Below are 18,122 nucleotides of genomic sequence, written 5' to 3'. Positions count from 1 at the left end.
AAAGAACTTTTGAAAATGGTCTAATGGAGCCAATGCCTGATGCAGATAAAATATGACCATTTGTTGTAACAATTTCATGTGTAGAACACATTTTATATAAATCAGAAAAAAAAATTTAATTTCCTGTCATGTGGTTAGATGCAGCCGAATCAATATGCCATACCATTGAATCCGAAATTATATTCTTACCGGGGTATGTAGCAATCAGAGCTGTAGAGATTGCATTAGGAAGAGCCGCCGCCAATGATTCTTGTATCATTTTATGGATATTGTTGCGATCAAGCAATGATGGTGTTTGATGTGTACCAACATCGCTTGCCATCACCTGAAAGGCTTTATGAGGAGCTGAGCGTTTTCCTAACGAACTAGGTTTCTTACGGCACTCTAGAATAATGTGACCATCCTTCTTACAATAGTTGCAATAATTTCGCGTCCACCGTGAGCGATGATGTGTCATGTTTCCTTGTAATGAAAACACTTAGCTGACTTGTTGGAGTTGCCCAAGGAAGAAGAACTTCTGTATGCAGCCATGGCAGTGTCCATGGAAAGGGGATTCTCCATAGAACCTTGAGACCCCAATCAGGTTTCTTCTCGAAGAACTTCGGAAACCACCACATTCAAAGCTGGTAGTTTTTCCTTGTTGAGAATGCTGGCACGCAACGGCTCGAACTCAGACCTGAGTTTCATCAGGAATTGGATAGTCCTTATCCTCTTTATAGTAGTCATGAGATCCTTCAGTCCAGCCGTAGGGATTGAAGCAGCAAAAACCTGATCTTGCTCAGCCCATAATGTGAGTAATCCAGAATAAATGAAACAAACATTTTTCTCACCTTGTTTCGATTCTGCAAGTAGCCTTTCCAACTCAAATTCTCTAGCCAAATTTTGTTAGTTACCGAGGGAATGTAGATGACTCCACATTTCTGATGCTTTCTCAAAGGATGTCAGCTCCATAGCTATATCAACAGAGACAGAATTGATAAGCCATGTGCTGATTTTACCATTGGCAGCCTCTCAATCTTCTTTTTCTTTGTCGTCTGTGGGTACATCCTTTGATCCATCCAAAATACTAAGGAGACATTTGCTGAATTCTGAATAAATTATATATGCATATTCAATAAATTTCTAAATACAAATACAAAATTATGGACAAAGTGCTCATTAATACATTGGTCCTAAATTTGAAAAATATGGAGACAGATGACCGCCTAATGGAGGATATGGTCGGGCCGAGAAGTGAACTGTATTGCTATTAGGATTGACCTTCAACAAGCAAAAAGTATTCTTATGTCATAGTATGTATTACTACTATATAGAAGCTGGTTGGGAAGCAGCTGGGGTCGTCATGCCTGCTTACCAAGGGGCACTTTGGTCATTTCAAATTAAATTTTTAATTTATCTTACGCAGGAATAAGTTATACTTTATGTTGCACATGCTGTACTTTGGAGAGAAAGTTCCCCAAATTGCATATAAGTCCAACACGGTGAATCTAAATCATCAGCTTTTCTTCTCTCTTGGCTCTACTACTTCTACAATTCCTATAATCTTTTGGAGTTGTCTTTGATTTAAATTATTATTTTCGTGTATTCCATGTACACCCACCTTCTCTTGCTATGAAGTAACCCCTTCACCAGGTATCAAAGTTAATGCTTGTGATTCCTAAAAATTCTTTGTTTCTTCGAATTTGAATTCTCTGAGTTTATATTTCTTTTTTATTTTCTCTGTTTCTCAATTTGGGTCTCTCTTTATTTGTTCTTTTGCTCTACTTCTAAGATTTGATCACTGTATTTGGAGGTAATTGCTTCTCTTCTTCTTCGTGCATTGCTTCTGGGTTTAACAAGTCTAAGGAATCACCAATTGTTTGCTAGATTTCAATTTTTTTAGGCAGCTTTGCTTTCAGTTTGCCTTCTAGGTGTTTGTGAAATTGCCTTCTGAAAATTTTAGTTTTGCACACAAAGAGGGTGAGATGCGAATCAAGGTATTAAGGGATGAAAAGACTGTTAGCTTCCATGATGATGAAACCATAGTGATTTGCGCTGATTGTTGGTGGAAGACAGACTTAAAAGAGAGCTCAAGAATATACCTTCTTTTTGCTTAAAAGAATGTTGATATTTGAATAAATGAAGTCTACTCTTCACAATATGTACTTTCCAGTAGCATCAAAGAAAGGAGGAGGGGCACGTGAAATCTCATTGCTATTCTTTTCTAAGGATTGAGTGCATAGGAAGCACGATATTTAGATGCACTTACCACAAAAATAAAAAAAGGGACGTTGACCACCGTAGAAAAGCTATTTGTGAAGAACTCCTCGGATTAAATCCTGATATAATTTGCCTATAAGTAATTACAATTGCCTCTTGCTTATTGGTATGTTTACATATGTTCATACTTTAGATATAAAACTGATTGAAGAATTTTATTGATGTGATTGAATAGGAGATGGATAAGTATTATGATCTACTAAAATTTTTGAATAAAGTTGGATATCTCTAAGGTGCACAGGCAGAAATGCTGCTTGGTAGTCTCAAACTTGTTGCAATAGTCACTCTCAAGCTACAGAAGATAATAAGAAGGTTGTTTTCTGAGTTAGTCAAGATGATTTGGCGTATCGAGAATGATGAGTGATGGAGATTGTGTGAATGGTTTATGTTTGGAAACTTCGCGGAATTATCTTCTTAGAGTAACTTTTATGTACAGGATTTCAATGGCAAGGGCCAAGGGGTGATCAAATCCATCTGCTTGTTTTACTCAAGAAATTACCAAGTCTTATGGCTGCACCAAAATGGCAAAAACGATATGCAGCAGTTACAATCATTTGTGTCACTGCGAAACGATGTTTAAAGATTTATGCCAAAGCTTTGCATATTATTATTGAATTTAATGTTTGATTCTGCACTCAAGACTGCTCCTCTCTTGGATATGTGCAGTTTGATCAGAAATTTGATTGTTATAATTGACCACTTCTACAAATAGATTGCTAAGCATACACACACACAAAAAAAAATTGTGATATCTTCTAGCTAGAAAACTTGAAATGGCACAATGATTCCTTTCTTTGTTTTTTTTTTAATGTTATTTCTTAATTTCAATGTAAGTGTTCTTCCTTTTTTTTCAATTTTCATGCTTTGTTTTCCTCTCGTATCTTTCTTCTTTTTCTTGAAACAGGAATAAAAAATAGCTAGGTCGGCAAAGATTAAAGATTAGTCTAAGGATTCCAATGTTGTCTTAAGTCGTGAAAAAATGATTGAATGTGATGTCCCAAGACGAAGAATTGGATTCCAATCATGAAAAATGAATATGTCCCTAAATAAAATGTACAAAGTCTGTTGACATACAAAATATGAAATGTGCTTTATCACACCTGGAATACCTTTTTCAAGACTTATTTCTCTATGAACCTTTAGGTAATTCTAGCTTTTTTCCTATCTTTATGCAGTAATTTATGATAAAATATTTAATCACTCATGAGCTATCTGATCTCTTCATATGTTTAGGAGACTGATTGTAATCTGAATTTATTCTCAAACATATATCCTACCTTAAAATTTTTCGAATGTGAAAGTTTAACATATTTGTAGATAGATAAGTAGTTAAACTTTGGTCTATGTGCTTAATGTTTTATATGTATTTGAGAAAATTTCGATTGATATAATTGGATATCTTTTGCTGATGTTAAAACTTCTTCCCTAGGTTGATGAGTTGCAGAACGCAATAGAGGAATAACAGAAGAATTTGGTTGAAGAGATTAGGAATGCAGTTAATGATCATATAAGAGTAGGCTGGAGGATGCTACTGGGGATCCTGAAGTAATGGCTCTGAATTAGCGAGTGAATTACAACTAAGCTCCATGATTATAACTTTATTCTTTCATACATCAGCTAATTGTAGCAACAGATCTCCTAATGCAGTTCAAGTCTTTAACTGCTATAGCCTTTGTATGATGCATATGCTACTTCATATTAGAGGATTTACATCTCAGTAACTAGCCAACTGCTTAGAGTGCAATGCTAATATTGCATAAAAGTACTGGTACTCGAGAGGCATTTGCTTCTTCGTAACAGTTTCTTTCAGGTTATACTAGGTTTTCTTTGATCATCAGCAAAGTTTAACACTTTCGAAGTTGCTCAGAGTCAAGTCAATGACTTCTGGTAGTCTGAGCTTTATCCTTATAAGTATAGGATAAGTTGGGTTCATTTTGGTTTGGTGCTGTCAATGTTAAAGGCATAATCCAACTGGCTGCAAGGATCATGTTTGGTAGGGTCAAGATGCTTTACTTAGAATTGAGCATGAGAAATAGCATATCCCCCTATGTTGCACATGTAGCTTTAAGTGTATTGCCTTGCATCTTAGACACACTTTTCACCTACATGCACCATATGTCTAAGAATGTTCGGATCTTTAACAATATCAATATAGAATACTATTTATTATCTTCCTGAGTCTCAGTTTAATAACTTGGATATATAATTTTCCCTTGTTCTTGAATCTTGACATTCATATATAAAATACAGTATAATATAAAATGTTGTCCTCGTGCTTGCACTGGCCTATCCCATATAGTTTATGTATATGTGATAAGTTGTTGATGCAGATGGCTGATGTGAAATTACACCAATAATTAACGTTCAATAGAATAGTACTTTAAGGGGTTGTTTGGTATGATGGATACATAAAAATAATTTTGAGATAAAAATTTAGTATCACCTTATTCCTTGTTTGGTTATTAATCCTAGGATAAGTTATCCCAAAATTAAAAATAGTACCGGGATAATTTATACATGTCAGAGGGCGCAATAGTAATCTCAGGATAAATCAGTAAAATTGATAATCTCAGGATTAATACAATATAGTACCAAATAGTCAATAAAAAATAATATCATGATAACTATTCCCAAGATAATTAATCCTAACATAACTTGTCTTCAAACCAAACGACTCCTAAGTGATTAAATTCCGTGAATATGGTCTCGTTAGCAACTCTTTTATTTAGGGTTCATCATTTTCTTCTTCTTCTTCTTCCGGAAATTACATTTACTAATGTGAAATGTTCTTTCAACCAAAAAGGCAAAAACTATTTTAGTATCATATACTATATATACTTGGTTATTTTAATAATGCAATTGTTTACTACAAGAAAATTTATGGAAAATACCATTGGTAATATTACAACTGTGTTCTAGCTCTAAAGCAATCGACTATGATTAGTTATAAGTGATCTCTTGAGTTTATCAGTACTTGTCTGATTTTTTGTATGCAGCGAGTTACCTCAAAATGTTCTACATATGCATAAATGTTGTAGATTAACCTTCTATTATATTTCATGTAGTTGGGAAGTCCTAATCTCAAGAATAGAGCAAAAGGGCTATTATCAATTAGAACAATATAATAGACTTTCCATTTGTCCAGATCTGGAAATCATTCATGAATAGCTCAAATGTCTCCAATAGAACAAAAGAATAAAAGTCGAATATCCAAAGCCTTAAAATCACAAAAAGAGAAATTGCAACGAGTTTAGGTAAGCAATAATGGAAACTTATACCATTATCATAACTATGAGAATATACAGAACAAAACCTAAATATTCTTTCATTAAAAATCAGTTTGAAAAATGAAAGCAACTACCTAACACGACCTGAGCTCACTAAAGATTATTCCTTATCTCCATCCAGCATGCCATATATATCTCATTATTATTAAACCCTAATTTTCCAATATATTAAGCAGATATACAGAATTCTAGTTAAGTCCACCTCAATTCTTATCCACACATTTTAAATAAATCCAACAAAACAGATCAAACAACCCCACTCTATTTGTCCATGGTCGGTCAGTGCACTTTGTCTGGACCAAACCCCATTAGTGTTGCCCTCGTATCCGAGATTAGGATTTTGAGTTTTTGGATTTTCGATTCTAAGAAAAAGCTGGTTATTAGATTTTGAATAAGAAGAATTAATTTAAATAGTCATCTATTCAAGCACTAAAACTTAAAATATTCAGATATCGTGTATAATTATTATATAATCTATGTATATTGGCTAGACAAAATAAATAGTAGTAAATTCGACCGATTATTTGTGTTAAGATAAATATTAAATTAATTTATAATATAAAATTAATTTAGAACCAAAACAGATCTGTTTGCACCTATCAACTCCATTTTCTAATTATTATTTTTCTCACAAGGGACCTCCCATGACCCACCACAATGTCTTAATAACGGTCGGTTCACATGGATATTATTGACTGTCTTCCAGACATTTCCATAAAGAGCATGTTATTGACAGCTAGGATTTGTAAGAAAAAGAATTGATTGGATGTGTATGGCCACATATACACTTATACTTTTATTCTCCTTATCTTCTTTGTAAGGAGGAGATGCCCATACAGTGAAAAACACATGATGTGCATTAATTAACTTAATTATCATTTTTTAATACTATTTCGTAGTATATATAGGTGACAAGAACGGGCTCTTCTTGTCATCAGAAAACATTGTCTCTGTTTCCATTTTCTTCAATTCTATTTAGAATCAATTTAATTAGTTTTTTGAAAATGCCTGCCATAGCTTTTGGTCGTTTCGATGATTCATTTAGTTTGGGGTCTATTAAGGCCTACATTGCTGAATTCATCTCTACATTGCTCTTTGTCTTTGCTGGAGTTGGTTCAGCCATTGCTTACAGTTAATAACTCTTCCTCTTTTTTCCTTATATATATAATTACTATATCACTCGAATCATTTTGTTCACATTTATAATGACCTTTCTATAAAAACATAATTATATAACAATCATTCACTATGAAAGTCAAGTTTTTTTTGGAATTAATTTTCATGCTATGTTATAATATATATTCTCTATAACACCACATCACTATAACGACAAAAAATCTGAAACAAACAATGATGCTATAGAGATATTTGACCGTACATAGTAACTAAATGAATTTGGTGCGTAAAGTTTCATTTGATGAAAAATTTGGCCGCTACGTACAGTAATGCATGAATTAATTTACGTGGTTAGTAAATCATGCCCATGCAAGTAAGTGGAATAACTCTGTCGTAGGCGGATCTAGAGTGTGTTCAACAGGTTCAACTAAATCCATCACTTTCAGTTGGTATACAATTTTGAGAATGTAACTATTTACTACATATTACATATATTCTGAATTTGTTGACTCTAAATTCTAAATTTGCCTTTTGATCTATTTTGTTTTCTTTGAATTATGATTCTAAACTTACTACTGCATTGGATATGCAGACAAGTTGACAGCAGATGCTGCTCTTGATCCCGCGGGGCTTGTAGCAGTTGCAGTTTGCCATGGGTTCGCTCTGTTCGTGGCGGTTTCCGTTGGGGCTAACATCTCCGGTGGTCACGTTAACCCCGCCGTTACTTTGGGATTGGCTCTTGGTGGCCAAATTACAGTTCTTACTGGCCTCTTCTACTGGATTGCTCAACTTATGGGCGCCACTGCTGCCTCCTACCTCCTCAAAGTTGTCACCGGAGGATTGGTAAGTTCTTCAATCTCTCGAACGATATTTAAGTTATATATATTGACAGTATGATTTTTTTTATATTGGCAGTATAATTTAACTTGCTGTTACATATATATCTTACTAATTAACCATGTTCTTGATCAGTGTAGGCACTAACTTATGATTGGATTTTTAAGTATTCTGGTAATATAAATACTTTTTACATCATTAATACATTAAATTTTATTGAGCTTTCTTATGAAAGTGGAAGCATCCTTCCTAGACTTCTCATTATTCTCAATCTACATAACACAATGCAATTTAATTCCCATGACTATACCACATGCGAGTCTAGGATTTAAAATTCAGAATGAGAGTGATCTTATTACATTTATATATTTTATTTTATATTCTTGCATACGCATGTTTATATAGTTGGAGCTGAAAATAGTACGTTCGCTTAAATCTATATAACCCATTCTAGATCTGCTTCTAAGTACACCAAAATTTCAATTTTTAGCCATATTTTGACGTCTAACTTGTTTTTTTTTTCAGGCTGTTCCAATCCACAGTGTAGCAGCTGGAGTAGGAGCTGCTGAAGGAGTAGTGATGGAAATAATCATCACATTTGCATTGGTGTACACAGTGTACGCCACAGCAGCTGACCCCAAGAAGGGTTCATTGGGCACAATTGCACCCATTGCCATTGGTTTCATTGTTGGTGCCAACATCTTGGCTGCTGGCCCATTCTCTGGTGGTTCAATGAACCCAGCTCGCTCCTTTGGACCTGCAGTGGCTAGTGGTAACTTCGCTGGTCACTGGATTTACTGGATTGGACCCCTTGTTGGTGGTGGCTTGGCTGGTCTTATCTACAGTAATGTGTTCATGAACCACGACCATGCTCCTCTATCCACCGATTTCTAAGTTAGAATTTGATCATTGTGTCCAAAATCCATTTGCCTTTTGTAATAAAGGAAGAAAAAGGTAATATTTTGCTTTTTCTTTCTTTTGTATTAGTAACTTTTGTTTTTGATTTTTTGTTTCTTTCTCTAGCTTTTGGTTTGCAGCTGTACACATCCATCTTTTGGTGACATGTTGCTGTCTACTTGATTTATGAATTTGGGGAGATCGAAAGGCAACCATTCATTGATATTGTCGTGTTTTATCTTTTCGAAATTTACTTTTTCCCCTTTTATGCTCTTGTGGGTAATTTTTAAAAATTTGCAAATAGTAGGGATGAATTTGGCCGGATAACGATATGGATAAATTTGGCCGGATACCGAATAGTATAATAGAAGGTTAGATGTAGACAATATTCAAAAATAGAAAGATAAATTTGAACCTTTTCCCGAGGATGTTTGATTGGACACATAGTTTATGGTCAAAAACAAATTATAAAAATTTATATGGTTATAAATTATCTCGTTAAGAATAACATAAAAAATTTAAAATTAAATTATTATTAATTAGAAAAAATATTATTCTTTCGAAACTGACTAATTAAAAAGAAAAAGAGTATCATGAAATTTGGGACAGAAGAAGTAACTCACATCTTGAAAAGAAAAAGAAAAAGAAAATCATCACAAACCCCTTCCTTGATTTGGCAATGAAAAGTTAAATGAATGACTAAATCAAGCCGACAAACAAATTAGTAAATGGACACATTTAAAAAAAAAAGAGTGCAATCTCATCATGAAACGGTTCTTTTGATTTGTAAAACTAGTATTTGTACTATCAAATTTATCACTAATTACCTTTCACGTGCATCTACTGTTAATCATTAGAGATTTATAAAATGTCAGTTCAAGTACTTACCAATTCACCTTAGATCACGCAAGTGTAAAACCAATTAATTTTATCAAAGGCCCCCTTCTTCTCACTTTCCCTCCTTTTTAAACTAGCCAACAACTCTAAAAAACAAGGGGGGAAAAAAGGAATTTTTTTAGTTGTTGACTTATTATATGGAGTAATGATTGATTATCTTACCAGAAATGCCTTTTCCTGTTGTCCCTCATCTTGATGAAAGAAGATGTAGTTTATGGTGAGACGCGTCATTGACGATTTAAAAATATTTTGTTACTGTTTTACATCGCTTTAATCTATATCTATATTATATTAAAAGCACGAAGTTCTTTAGCGAAATATCGTTTGCCTTTTTTACCCTTTAAAAATAAAGTTCATACTAGATAAAATAGTCATTTAATTATTCTTCTAATATTTAATACTTTAAGATCGACTAAAATATTGGTATTAAATATTTTCCCATTTGAACTAGGCACGAAATCCTAAAATTTAGGATTATAAAGTCAATTGAAATTTTACCTTATTTAAATTTTGTTTTTATTTGAACTATATATGTTACATAATTATAATTCTTGTATGTTACTTTTCATGGGAGAGGAGTAAATTACCGTGTGTTGTTAATGAAACTAAAGTAACTAATTGATCCAACAATTTTATGGCTAATATTTAAGAGGGCACGTAAAAATTGTGCACGTAAGTCAAACTCTTGATTTGTGTCCGTGCGATGCGCGGACACAAATCATGTCGGATTGTGATTTGGATTATTTGAATTATGTATAAATAACTTTAAAATATAAACCTTCCAGATAAAATTTATAGATAATCATTTGATATTAATTAAGAAGCAAGACATGAAACCATTTCGCAAATCTTATTTTTGGATAACCTGTTTTCTTTTTCTATATTTATATAATCCAATAGGTTAATTTTAGTACTTGAATTTTGTTTCGTTATCAATATTAAAAATTACTATGTCATGTGGTGATTTGTCTCGTTTAAACATATTAAATTATATTATTTTAATAAAATTCTCAATATTAGTTTATTTTTTTTGTCTAAAGCTTAAATAAGTCTTATTCTTTTAAATTTTACACAATTGTTTTTTGTTCTTTGCTTATAATTATGAAATAATTTATTATATAATATTATTATACTTTTATGTGAGTTTTTCGGCTTACTAATTGACTTAATATTTTGCTTATTATCCTTTTAATAATTATCGATAAATATTATTTTTTTATTCTTGAAATTTAATATATTTTACGCTTTTATTCTCTTACTCGAAACTATTTTACTATTTAAATTTATAAATAATATTTTGGAATATTATTCAATAATTTAATTTATTTTATTTTAAATTAATTTAATATATTCTCACATTATATCTATTTTTTTTCTTTATACAGTTTCTTCCCTACTAAGAATTTTAATTAATATTTTACCTGTAACCAAAATAATATCATATTTGACTTTAAGTTGTAACTTTGATTAGTATGAAATATTAATATATAAGTTCCTTAATTATTATATTGTAAATCTATTAAGTTTTTTTATATTTATTTTTTGTATGACATGCAATAAAAAAAATCTCTTTCAATTTCAAGATACAAAATTTAATTTTTAATTTTAGTTAATTAAATTACTTATATTAGATATTTATTTTATTTTTTAAAATTTTAATTCTTATTTAGTAAGACTTTAATTTTTGGTGGTCATATCCATTGGATTTTGAGCATTCTCATCATAAATTTAAGAACTTTCTAATATTAAGCAAAATAGTCTTTTCCTTTCATTTTTGATATTTAATTTTTAATTATTTTTTTTACTTTTGCTATTATGTTATCAAATATATGGTATTATCACAGTTTCATACGACTTTTAATTAATTTTCCACTTTATTTAGTATTATTATCCATTACTATCCTTTAATATAATATAGATAAATTTAAAAAAAATTTAATCTTAAAATAAATATCTATTTTATTTTAAAAATATTGCTTGAATTCTTAAGTTTTTTAAATTTATCAATAGTATCTTTAAGTGTTTTATTTCACTTTATTTTGTTTTCTAAACTAATTCTTAGCATAAATATTCTCACGCTATTTTTAATTTATTTTTAATATTTTTAAGTTCTTATTTTATCTGACATAAGTTGTGTGGTATTATCCACAATATCATCTTTCTTATCATAATAAATAAATAACAACTTTCTCATCTCAAATTTAAATAAGTTTTATCATTTTTCTGTATGATGAAAGTTTTGATTAATTTCTCTCTATTTATTCCTTATTTTTCAATACATAATATTATTACATTGTTATGTGACTTTCATTAGCTTGTTTAATTTAATATCTATTTCTACCACACTCATTTTATTATTAATCATAAAAGTTAATTTCTTATTTGTTTGAACACATATATCTAATGATAATATTTTCATATCATTTTATTTCTCCATTTACTATTTCTAAAAATAATAAAATTATGAAATGAAAGAAAGCACATCAAGTGGTTAGTTAATAATTATATTTGGAAAGCTATCAAAATTTATTTAGTATAAGAATGTGAGTCAATTTTAATTGATTTCTACCATAAATTAAATTTGATCAAATCTAAGTTGTTTTAATCCTTATTAAATTTGTCTAAAAATCTATTTAATTATGTCTTAAAAATACTAAGTAGAAATATTTCTATTTATATTATTTCTCCATGTACTATTTCTAAGTGACATTTTCTGAATATGCCACTTGGCTTAATGTCATGCCACACTACATTCCTTTTATATATATATATATATATATATATATATATATATATATATATATATATATATATATATATATATAATATTTAAGTTTTTTCTTATCTTACAAATAACTTTATACTTTATGTAAGATCTTATTTTACTGCTTGAATTTTTTTAATTTTTGAAGTCAATAAATCTTTAATATCTTAAGTAAGTTTTATTTTATATTTTAACTTACTTCAAAGTATAAATAGTCATAGGTTATCTCAATTTACGTCTTTCTATTTTTTTTATATTTTTCTATTTTAGTTTTCTAATTAATTTTTTTCCTCCATATTTCTAGCTAATTTATAAGAAAATTTATGAGTGGATCAATGTGTGTGTGTGTGTGTGTGTGTGTGTGTGTATTAAGAGAGAGAGAGATTAGATTTGTCTAAGATATATTTAGATTATGTATAAGATTCATTAAATGTTTTCATTTATAATTTCTAATAATTAATGTTGTCCTACAATTACCAAGTGACTTTATTTTAGCTTGGCACTTGGCTTAACCACAATTCATACTACTCTTCTTTTAATATAATATAGATATAGATTCCTATTGAGGTGGCATAAAGTTAGACTTTAAAGAGCATTGGGTAGTTCTCTTTTCTTTGAACAATAAGGACTTAGAATTTGAAGTATACTCAAATATTTTGTCCACTTGATTGTCTAAATATTAAGAAATAGTTATATGATTAATTTTTAAAAATGTAAAATTATTTTAAACGGTAAAAATGTTGATCAATATATATTCTGTATAAATAAATAAGAGAATTCGAAAAACAAGTACTTCAGAAAAAATTCATAAGTAAAATAAAATAATAATCGAGCAAAAAATATATGAACTGTTAATAATAATCGAGTTCGGATGCTTGTATGATTACTAAGGTATCAATAGAATAAGGCTATAATTTTAGCAGTATCGTAAAATGAGTAAATACTTTACATTGTTGGTAAACTATCTTGAAGCAAATTTTGGAATAAGTAACATAAAATATACATGCATGCACGTACCCAAGTTCCTCAGGTAAAGTTGAACGATCTTTTTAACTTTAGTCAAACGCTACTCCTGTGACTTTTTTGACAATAAACCAAGTAGGAGAACAAACTGAAGGAGAACTAATAGAGTAATCTTTTGAATATTATTTTATTCCTTAATTATTGAGTTATTATATATGATCAATATATATGATCATCTTTAGTAACTTATACTTTTATTTTATTATTTAAATACAAATTTTAAATAAATTAGTATTCATTGAGATAGAATACAAGCGTATCACGCGTATCTTGAGACTAATTAATTAAAACAACTCAAGCTTGCAATAGATGTACAACTATTAGCTCCCGCTAATTTGTTCTAGACATCGTGTAAAAACACTCTGAACTATTAAAAACAATAATACTAGAAATTAAAGAGCTTTTTAAGATCATAGTCCATTCTATCAAGTCTTTATGTCCGAAAAAACTTATAAATATTTGTGCATGCAGCTTTGCCAAACCGGCTGAAATATAAATAATTTAACAAGACAAGTAGAATGAAGATAGCACAATTTTTTTTTCCCAATACGACAGAACTTCGAGGATCTATTGGAAACAACCTCTCTACCTTCACAAGGTAGGGTAAGGTCTGCATACACACTACCCTTCCGAGACTCCATTATATGGGATTATACTGAGTATTCTGTTGTTGTTGTTGTACGTAATACGATAGAACTTCAATTTATACCAAAGTTGTGCATGCCTGTCATAACTTGTGAACTAGGAAAATTTTATTCATCCAAATTTATACCAAGTTATAAATTGTCTCAAACATAACTTGTGAATAAGTTGTACCAAAGTTATGCATGTCCACCATAACTTGTGAATGAAGAAGGTTTTACCTATTCGAATCCAATAAAATTTTATGAACAATTTGTACCAAAGTTATGAACCACCAAGCAACTTGCGAAATTGTAATTTTCGCCATACATAAGTCATAACTTGTGAAAAAGTTATGATCCACCAAATTATTATTGCAAAAATCTATATCTATTCTATATATACTATATTAAAAGCACGAAGGCCCTTAGCAAAATATCGTTCGCCTTTTTTACCCTTTAAAAATATATTTTACATGGGATAAAATTGTAAAATAAAAAAACATTCCTAATATTTAGAAGTTCTAAATTAAAGAAGTTTTAAAAAAGTATATAATTTAGTGTTTGATATTTCTCCTAATAAGGATACAAAATATTAAGACACTAAAAGAATACAAAAAGTAGGAGGAAATTTTCTTTTCCAACTAGAAAACTCCACGATATATTTTTTTTAGAAACTTAGTTGTTTAATCCATTTGTTTTTGTTCTTAAAATTTGCGACGACATTAGGTTTCAAAATATTAATTGTTGTTGGAAAATATATGAATTACTAATTTGTGATAAAAAAAATTAATTTTCATAATTAATCTACAAAAGTACCTAAATTATTATTTTTTGGTAAAAAAAACTAATATTCTTAGTAAGAAAATTTATTACAGAATTCGACTTTACAAAATAGGAATTAGTTACAAAATTCATCTCGTAGTTAAAAAGGATATTTTTATAATCTATCACTAATCTTGTCACTGAATATGATTAGCGATAGATTTTTATTATTTAGCTATATAATTGGCCCATCACTATTTTTTTTTTCCTTTTTGTAGTTGATATGCCTATAATAAGTACTTATACAATCATTTTAATACGAATCTAAAATAAAAGAAGGGGATACATAATAAAACACCGATCTTTCAAGATTATCTCGGTTATTTTCATGCTTAGCTAGGTCATTCACAACTTTTTGATTAAATAGGATCAATAGTCGTTATTTTCAAGAGCTTATATTTTTTAAAATTTTATTTTCAAGGGATTATATTTTTTTAATAATTTTATATACATCGATATAGGATACGCGCGATGCGCGTGTATCCTAAAACTAGTTTCTTAAGCGTATCCTAAAACTAGTTTCTTAAAACGCGCATCGATACCACTAGCTCAATGTTTGGGCCGCTCAAGCCTATATAAGGTAGTGAGTACCCCGGGGATAAGTGTACAGACAGTCATTCTCAGGGATACTATGTAGAAATTAGCTACAATTTTAAATTAAAAATCTTAACATAGGGCCATGAAAGCTGATGTAAGGTAATGAGCCACACAAAAAATAGGATCAATAGTCGTTATTTTCAAGAGCTTATATTTTTTAAAATTTTATTTTCAAGGGATTATATTTTTTTAATAATTTTATATACATCGATATAGGATACGCGCGATGCGCGTGTATCCTAAAACTAGTTTCTTCAGCGTATCCTAAAACTAGTTTCTTAAAACGCGCATCGATACCACTAGCTCAATGTTTGGGCCGCTCAAGCCTATATAAGGTAGTGAGTACCCCGGGGATAAGTGTACAAATCATTCTCAGGGATACTATGTAGAAATTAGCTACAATTTTAAATTAAAAATCTTAACATAGGGCCATGAAAGCTGATGTAAGGTAATGAGCCACACAAAAAGTTGCCGCTAGAAGGAGGGGTTGAACCTCCGACCTTGTGGTTAACAGCCACATGCTCTAACCAACTGAGCTATTCCAGCTTCTTATGAATGTTTGTCAGAAGATTAATTTCTATTATTATGGTCTCATGTTAGACAATTTTCCTTCAACTTTAATACTTGTTGTTTTCAGTTAATTAATACAATATATTTTTTCTAGTAGAAAAACTTTTTATGCCTGATTAATATAGTATATGTTTTGTAATTCTATAGTTAAATTATGTACATACATCCAATATTTACGCTAAATCAACAAAAATATATGACATTTGCCAATACATACATAAATCTCTGTTACTTAATCACAATGGCTATTATTACTCACACTTGACACTTTGGTGAGGTAAGATACTTTTTTCTCTCTTTCACCGTATGTAATATTATTACTCTTTTGAAAGTCAAATAAATTTGTATACCATATATCTACAAATATTTTTTAAATATTTTGAGTTGCTAACTATTTTCACTTATAATTTTTTTTATATACATTAATTTCAAAAAGTTTGAAAATTTTCACATAGTAGTTTATCTATCTATCTATATCTATATTATTATAAAAGCATGAATACAATGTCGGTTTACAAAAATAACCTTATAATATTAAGCATAATAACTCACAATAAAAGGACATAACTGGAATTCTAGATATTAGCGTTGTAATCCTATTAGTTTTAGGATATAATACTACACGTTAGGAATCCTACATGATTACCTTTAGGAATACTATTAGTATAATTACTTTCGGGCATAGACATATAATACTACATGTTCGCGTATAAACCTAATACCTTTAGAAACACGTTAGCTTTCCTTTTAGTATAATTACGTTCGGGATAGACACATATTTTTAGTCATATAATCCTGTTAATTTTAGGATATATTACTATTAGGATATACTTCTTAAAAAATTTCTATTACTAATTTTAGAAATGGAGACCCTATATTATGATTATTATCGCACGAATATAATATTAATAGATAAAAATAGCCCTAAAATATTAAACAGAATAACTCGTAGGGAAATGACATAACTGTAATAACTTTATTTTTAGACTGCAATACTTTCTATGTTAATTTTTTTAACATATAAGATTTTTAAATTAATAAATTTTTGTCTATTAAATTTTTATTAAAAATATGTAGGAAGGTTTAATAAAATCAATTTCATAAGAATCCTCTGTATTGAAAATACATTAGTACTCCATAATATCCAATAACAAGAAAAAATAAAAGTAATGGCAAATGGACTGCATAGAGCGCATACATTAAGAAAAAAATATCCCCATGATAATATATTTTTATCCTATATTTGAACTATTTTCCAGCTCAAATGATATTTTTTAATTAATTTTTCGTGTAATTTTAAAAAAATATACCCAATTATTAAACATCAACTAAGAAAATATTTAAGAATATAAATGTGTGAGAAAGAGAAAGAAAAATGATTGATAAGAGTCAATACCACTAATAATTCTGTAAATATAAAGATCTACAAGTGGAACGTTAGATCGATCTTTTTACTCTTTGAAAATAAAATTTATGTGAGAATAAAATTATAATTAAGATTACATATTCCAAACATTAGATGAACTAATGTTAAGAATCTGAATCAACATAAAAATACATTATTTTTTATGTTAAGACCAAATAATTAAATATTTCAATTAATTATTTAGTTAGAGGATCCAATTCAATCATTTTTTTAAATTAATTGTTTTTAGGGTATATAGATTTATTTCATAAAAAAGTGTTAAAGATTAAAAATATTAGAACACTAAGCAAAAAAAGGTTAGTATGGTATTAAGAATCAAACGGCCATACAAGTGTAAGAGGAAGCATAATCAAAGCTAAATCCTGAATAAGAACAAGCTTTCAAGACTATATTATAAAGAGTCGACTTTGGTATAAAGGGATTATCCTTTGTAGATACCTTCGATGAAATCGAAATAATATTCTGTGTCAATTACTTGCAAATGTCATATCAAAAGGCATGATACTGTCTGCAATAATAACAATGGGTGTACCAGCAACAATTTTATTATGAGACTACTCATTTTAGATTTGATATACCTCTTCAAATAACTGAAATAAACATCACAAATATATCAAAGCAGAGCAATAATGTAGCTTTATAAGAAAAATTGATAATATGAGTTGAAGCGCTTATAGGGAAGTGTCAAACTATCAAAATAATTGCTCGGAGTTCTAGAGATATATTGGATATCAATGAACAATTTGGTGGAAAATTAATGGTTTGGGAGGTGATTTCTGTCAAGTACTACCAGTAGTTCTAAAATCGACGAAAGCAGAGATTGTAAAAGCTAGCTTGCCAAAATTATACTTATGGTCTCAAATGCAAAATATTTGTCACGACCCTAAAACCGACCGGTCGTGATGGCGCCTATCGTGAAACTAGGCCAACCGACACAAACTCCAAATCATACCGTTATTCCATAAAAGTCATTGTTTTTTTAGCCATTAATTAACAAAATCTCA

At 29.7% G+C, this 18,122-nt stretch overlaps 1 protein-coding gene, 1 long non-coding RNA gene and 1 other non-coding gene across 5 annotated transcripts; 2 read left to right on the top strand and 1 right to left on the bottom strand.

The window, feature by feature from the left end:
• Positions 1 to 1,424: 1,424 nt before the first annotated feature.
• LOC104240605 (uncharacterized) lies at positions 1,425 to 4,432 on the top strand. 2 transcript variants are annotated; one of them, XR_714487.2, is made up of 2 exons: positions 1,425 to 1,632; positions 2,696 to 4,432. It is a non-coding gene; the product is annotated as an uncharacterized lncRNA (long non-coding RNA). The 2 variants fall into 2 exon arrangements; XR_011403206.1 differs by having other exon boundaries at positions 2,435 to 4,432.
• A 1,984-nt stretch (positions 4,433 to 6,416) lies between these two features.
• Positions 6,417 to 8,619, top strand: LOC104240606 (aquaporin TIP2-1-like). Of its 2 annotated transcripts, XR_714488.2 has the most exons (4): positions 6,483 to 6,677; positions 7,255 to 7,505; positions 8,025 to 8,453; positions 8,523 to 8,619. XR_714488.2 is itself a non-coding variant. In XM_009795473.2 (3 exons), the coding sequence occupies exons 1-3, from the start codon at positions 6,551 to 6,553 to the stop codon at positions 8,391 to 8,393; spliced, it is 747 nt and encodes a 248-aa protein (XP_009793775.1). In that variant the 5' UTR covers positions 6,417 to 6,550; the 3' UTR covers positions 8,394 to 8,619. The 2 variants fall into 2 exon arrangements, 1 of the variants encoding a protein (XP_009793775.1); XM_009795473.2 differs by having other exon boundaries at positions 6,417 to 6,677; positions 8,025 to 8,619.
• Positions 8,620 to 15,594: 6,975 nt separating this feature from the next.
• Positions 15,595 to 15,668, bottom strand: TRNAN-GUU (transfer RNA asparagine (anticodon GUU)). Its single transcript has one exon. It is a non-coding gene; the product is annotated as a tRNA-Asn (tRNA).
• Between the last annotated feature and the right edge of the window lie 2,454 nt (positions 15,669 to 18,122).

This window comes from Nicotiana sylvestris, chromosome 10 (genome assembly GCF_000393655.2).
Source record: "Nicotiana sylvestris chromosome 10, ASM39365v2, whole genome shotgun sequence".
NCBI classification, from domain to species: Eukaryota; Viridiplantae; Streptophyta; class Magnoliopsida; order Solanales; family Solanaceae; genus Nicotiana; species Nicotiana sylvestris.
This window is presented reverse-complemented; position numbering and strand designations above follow the sequence as displayed.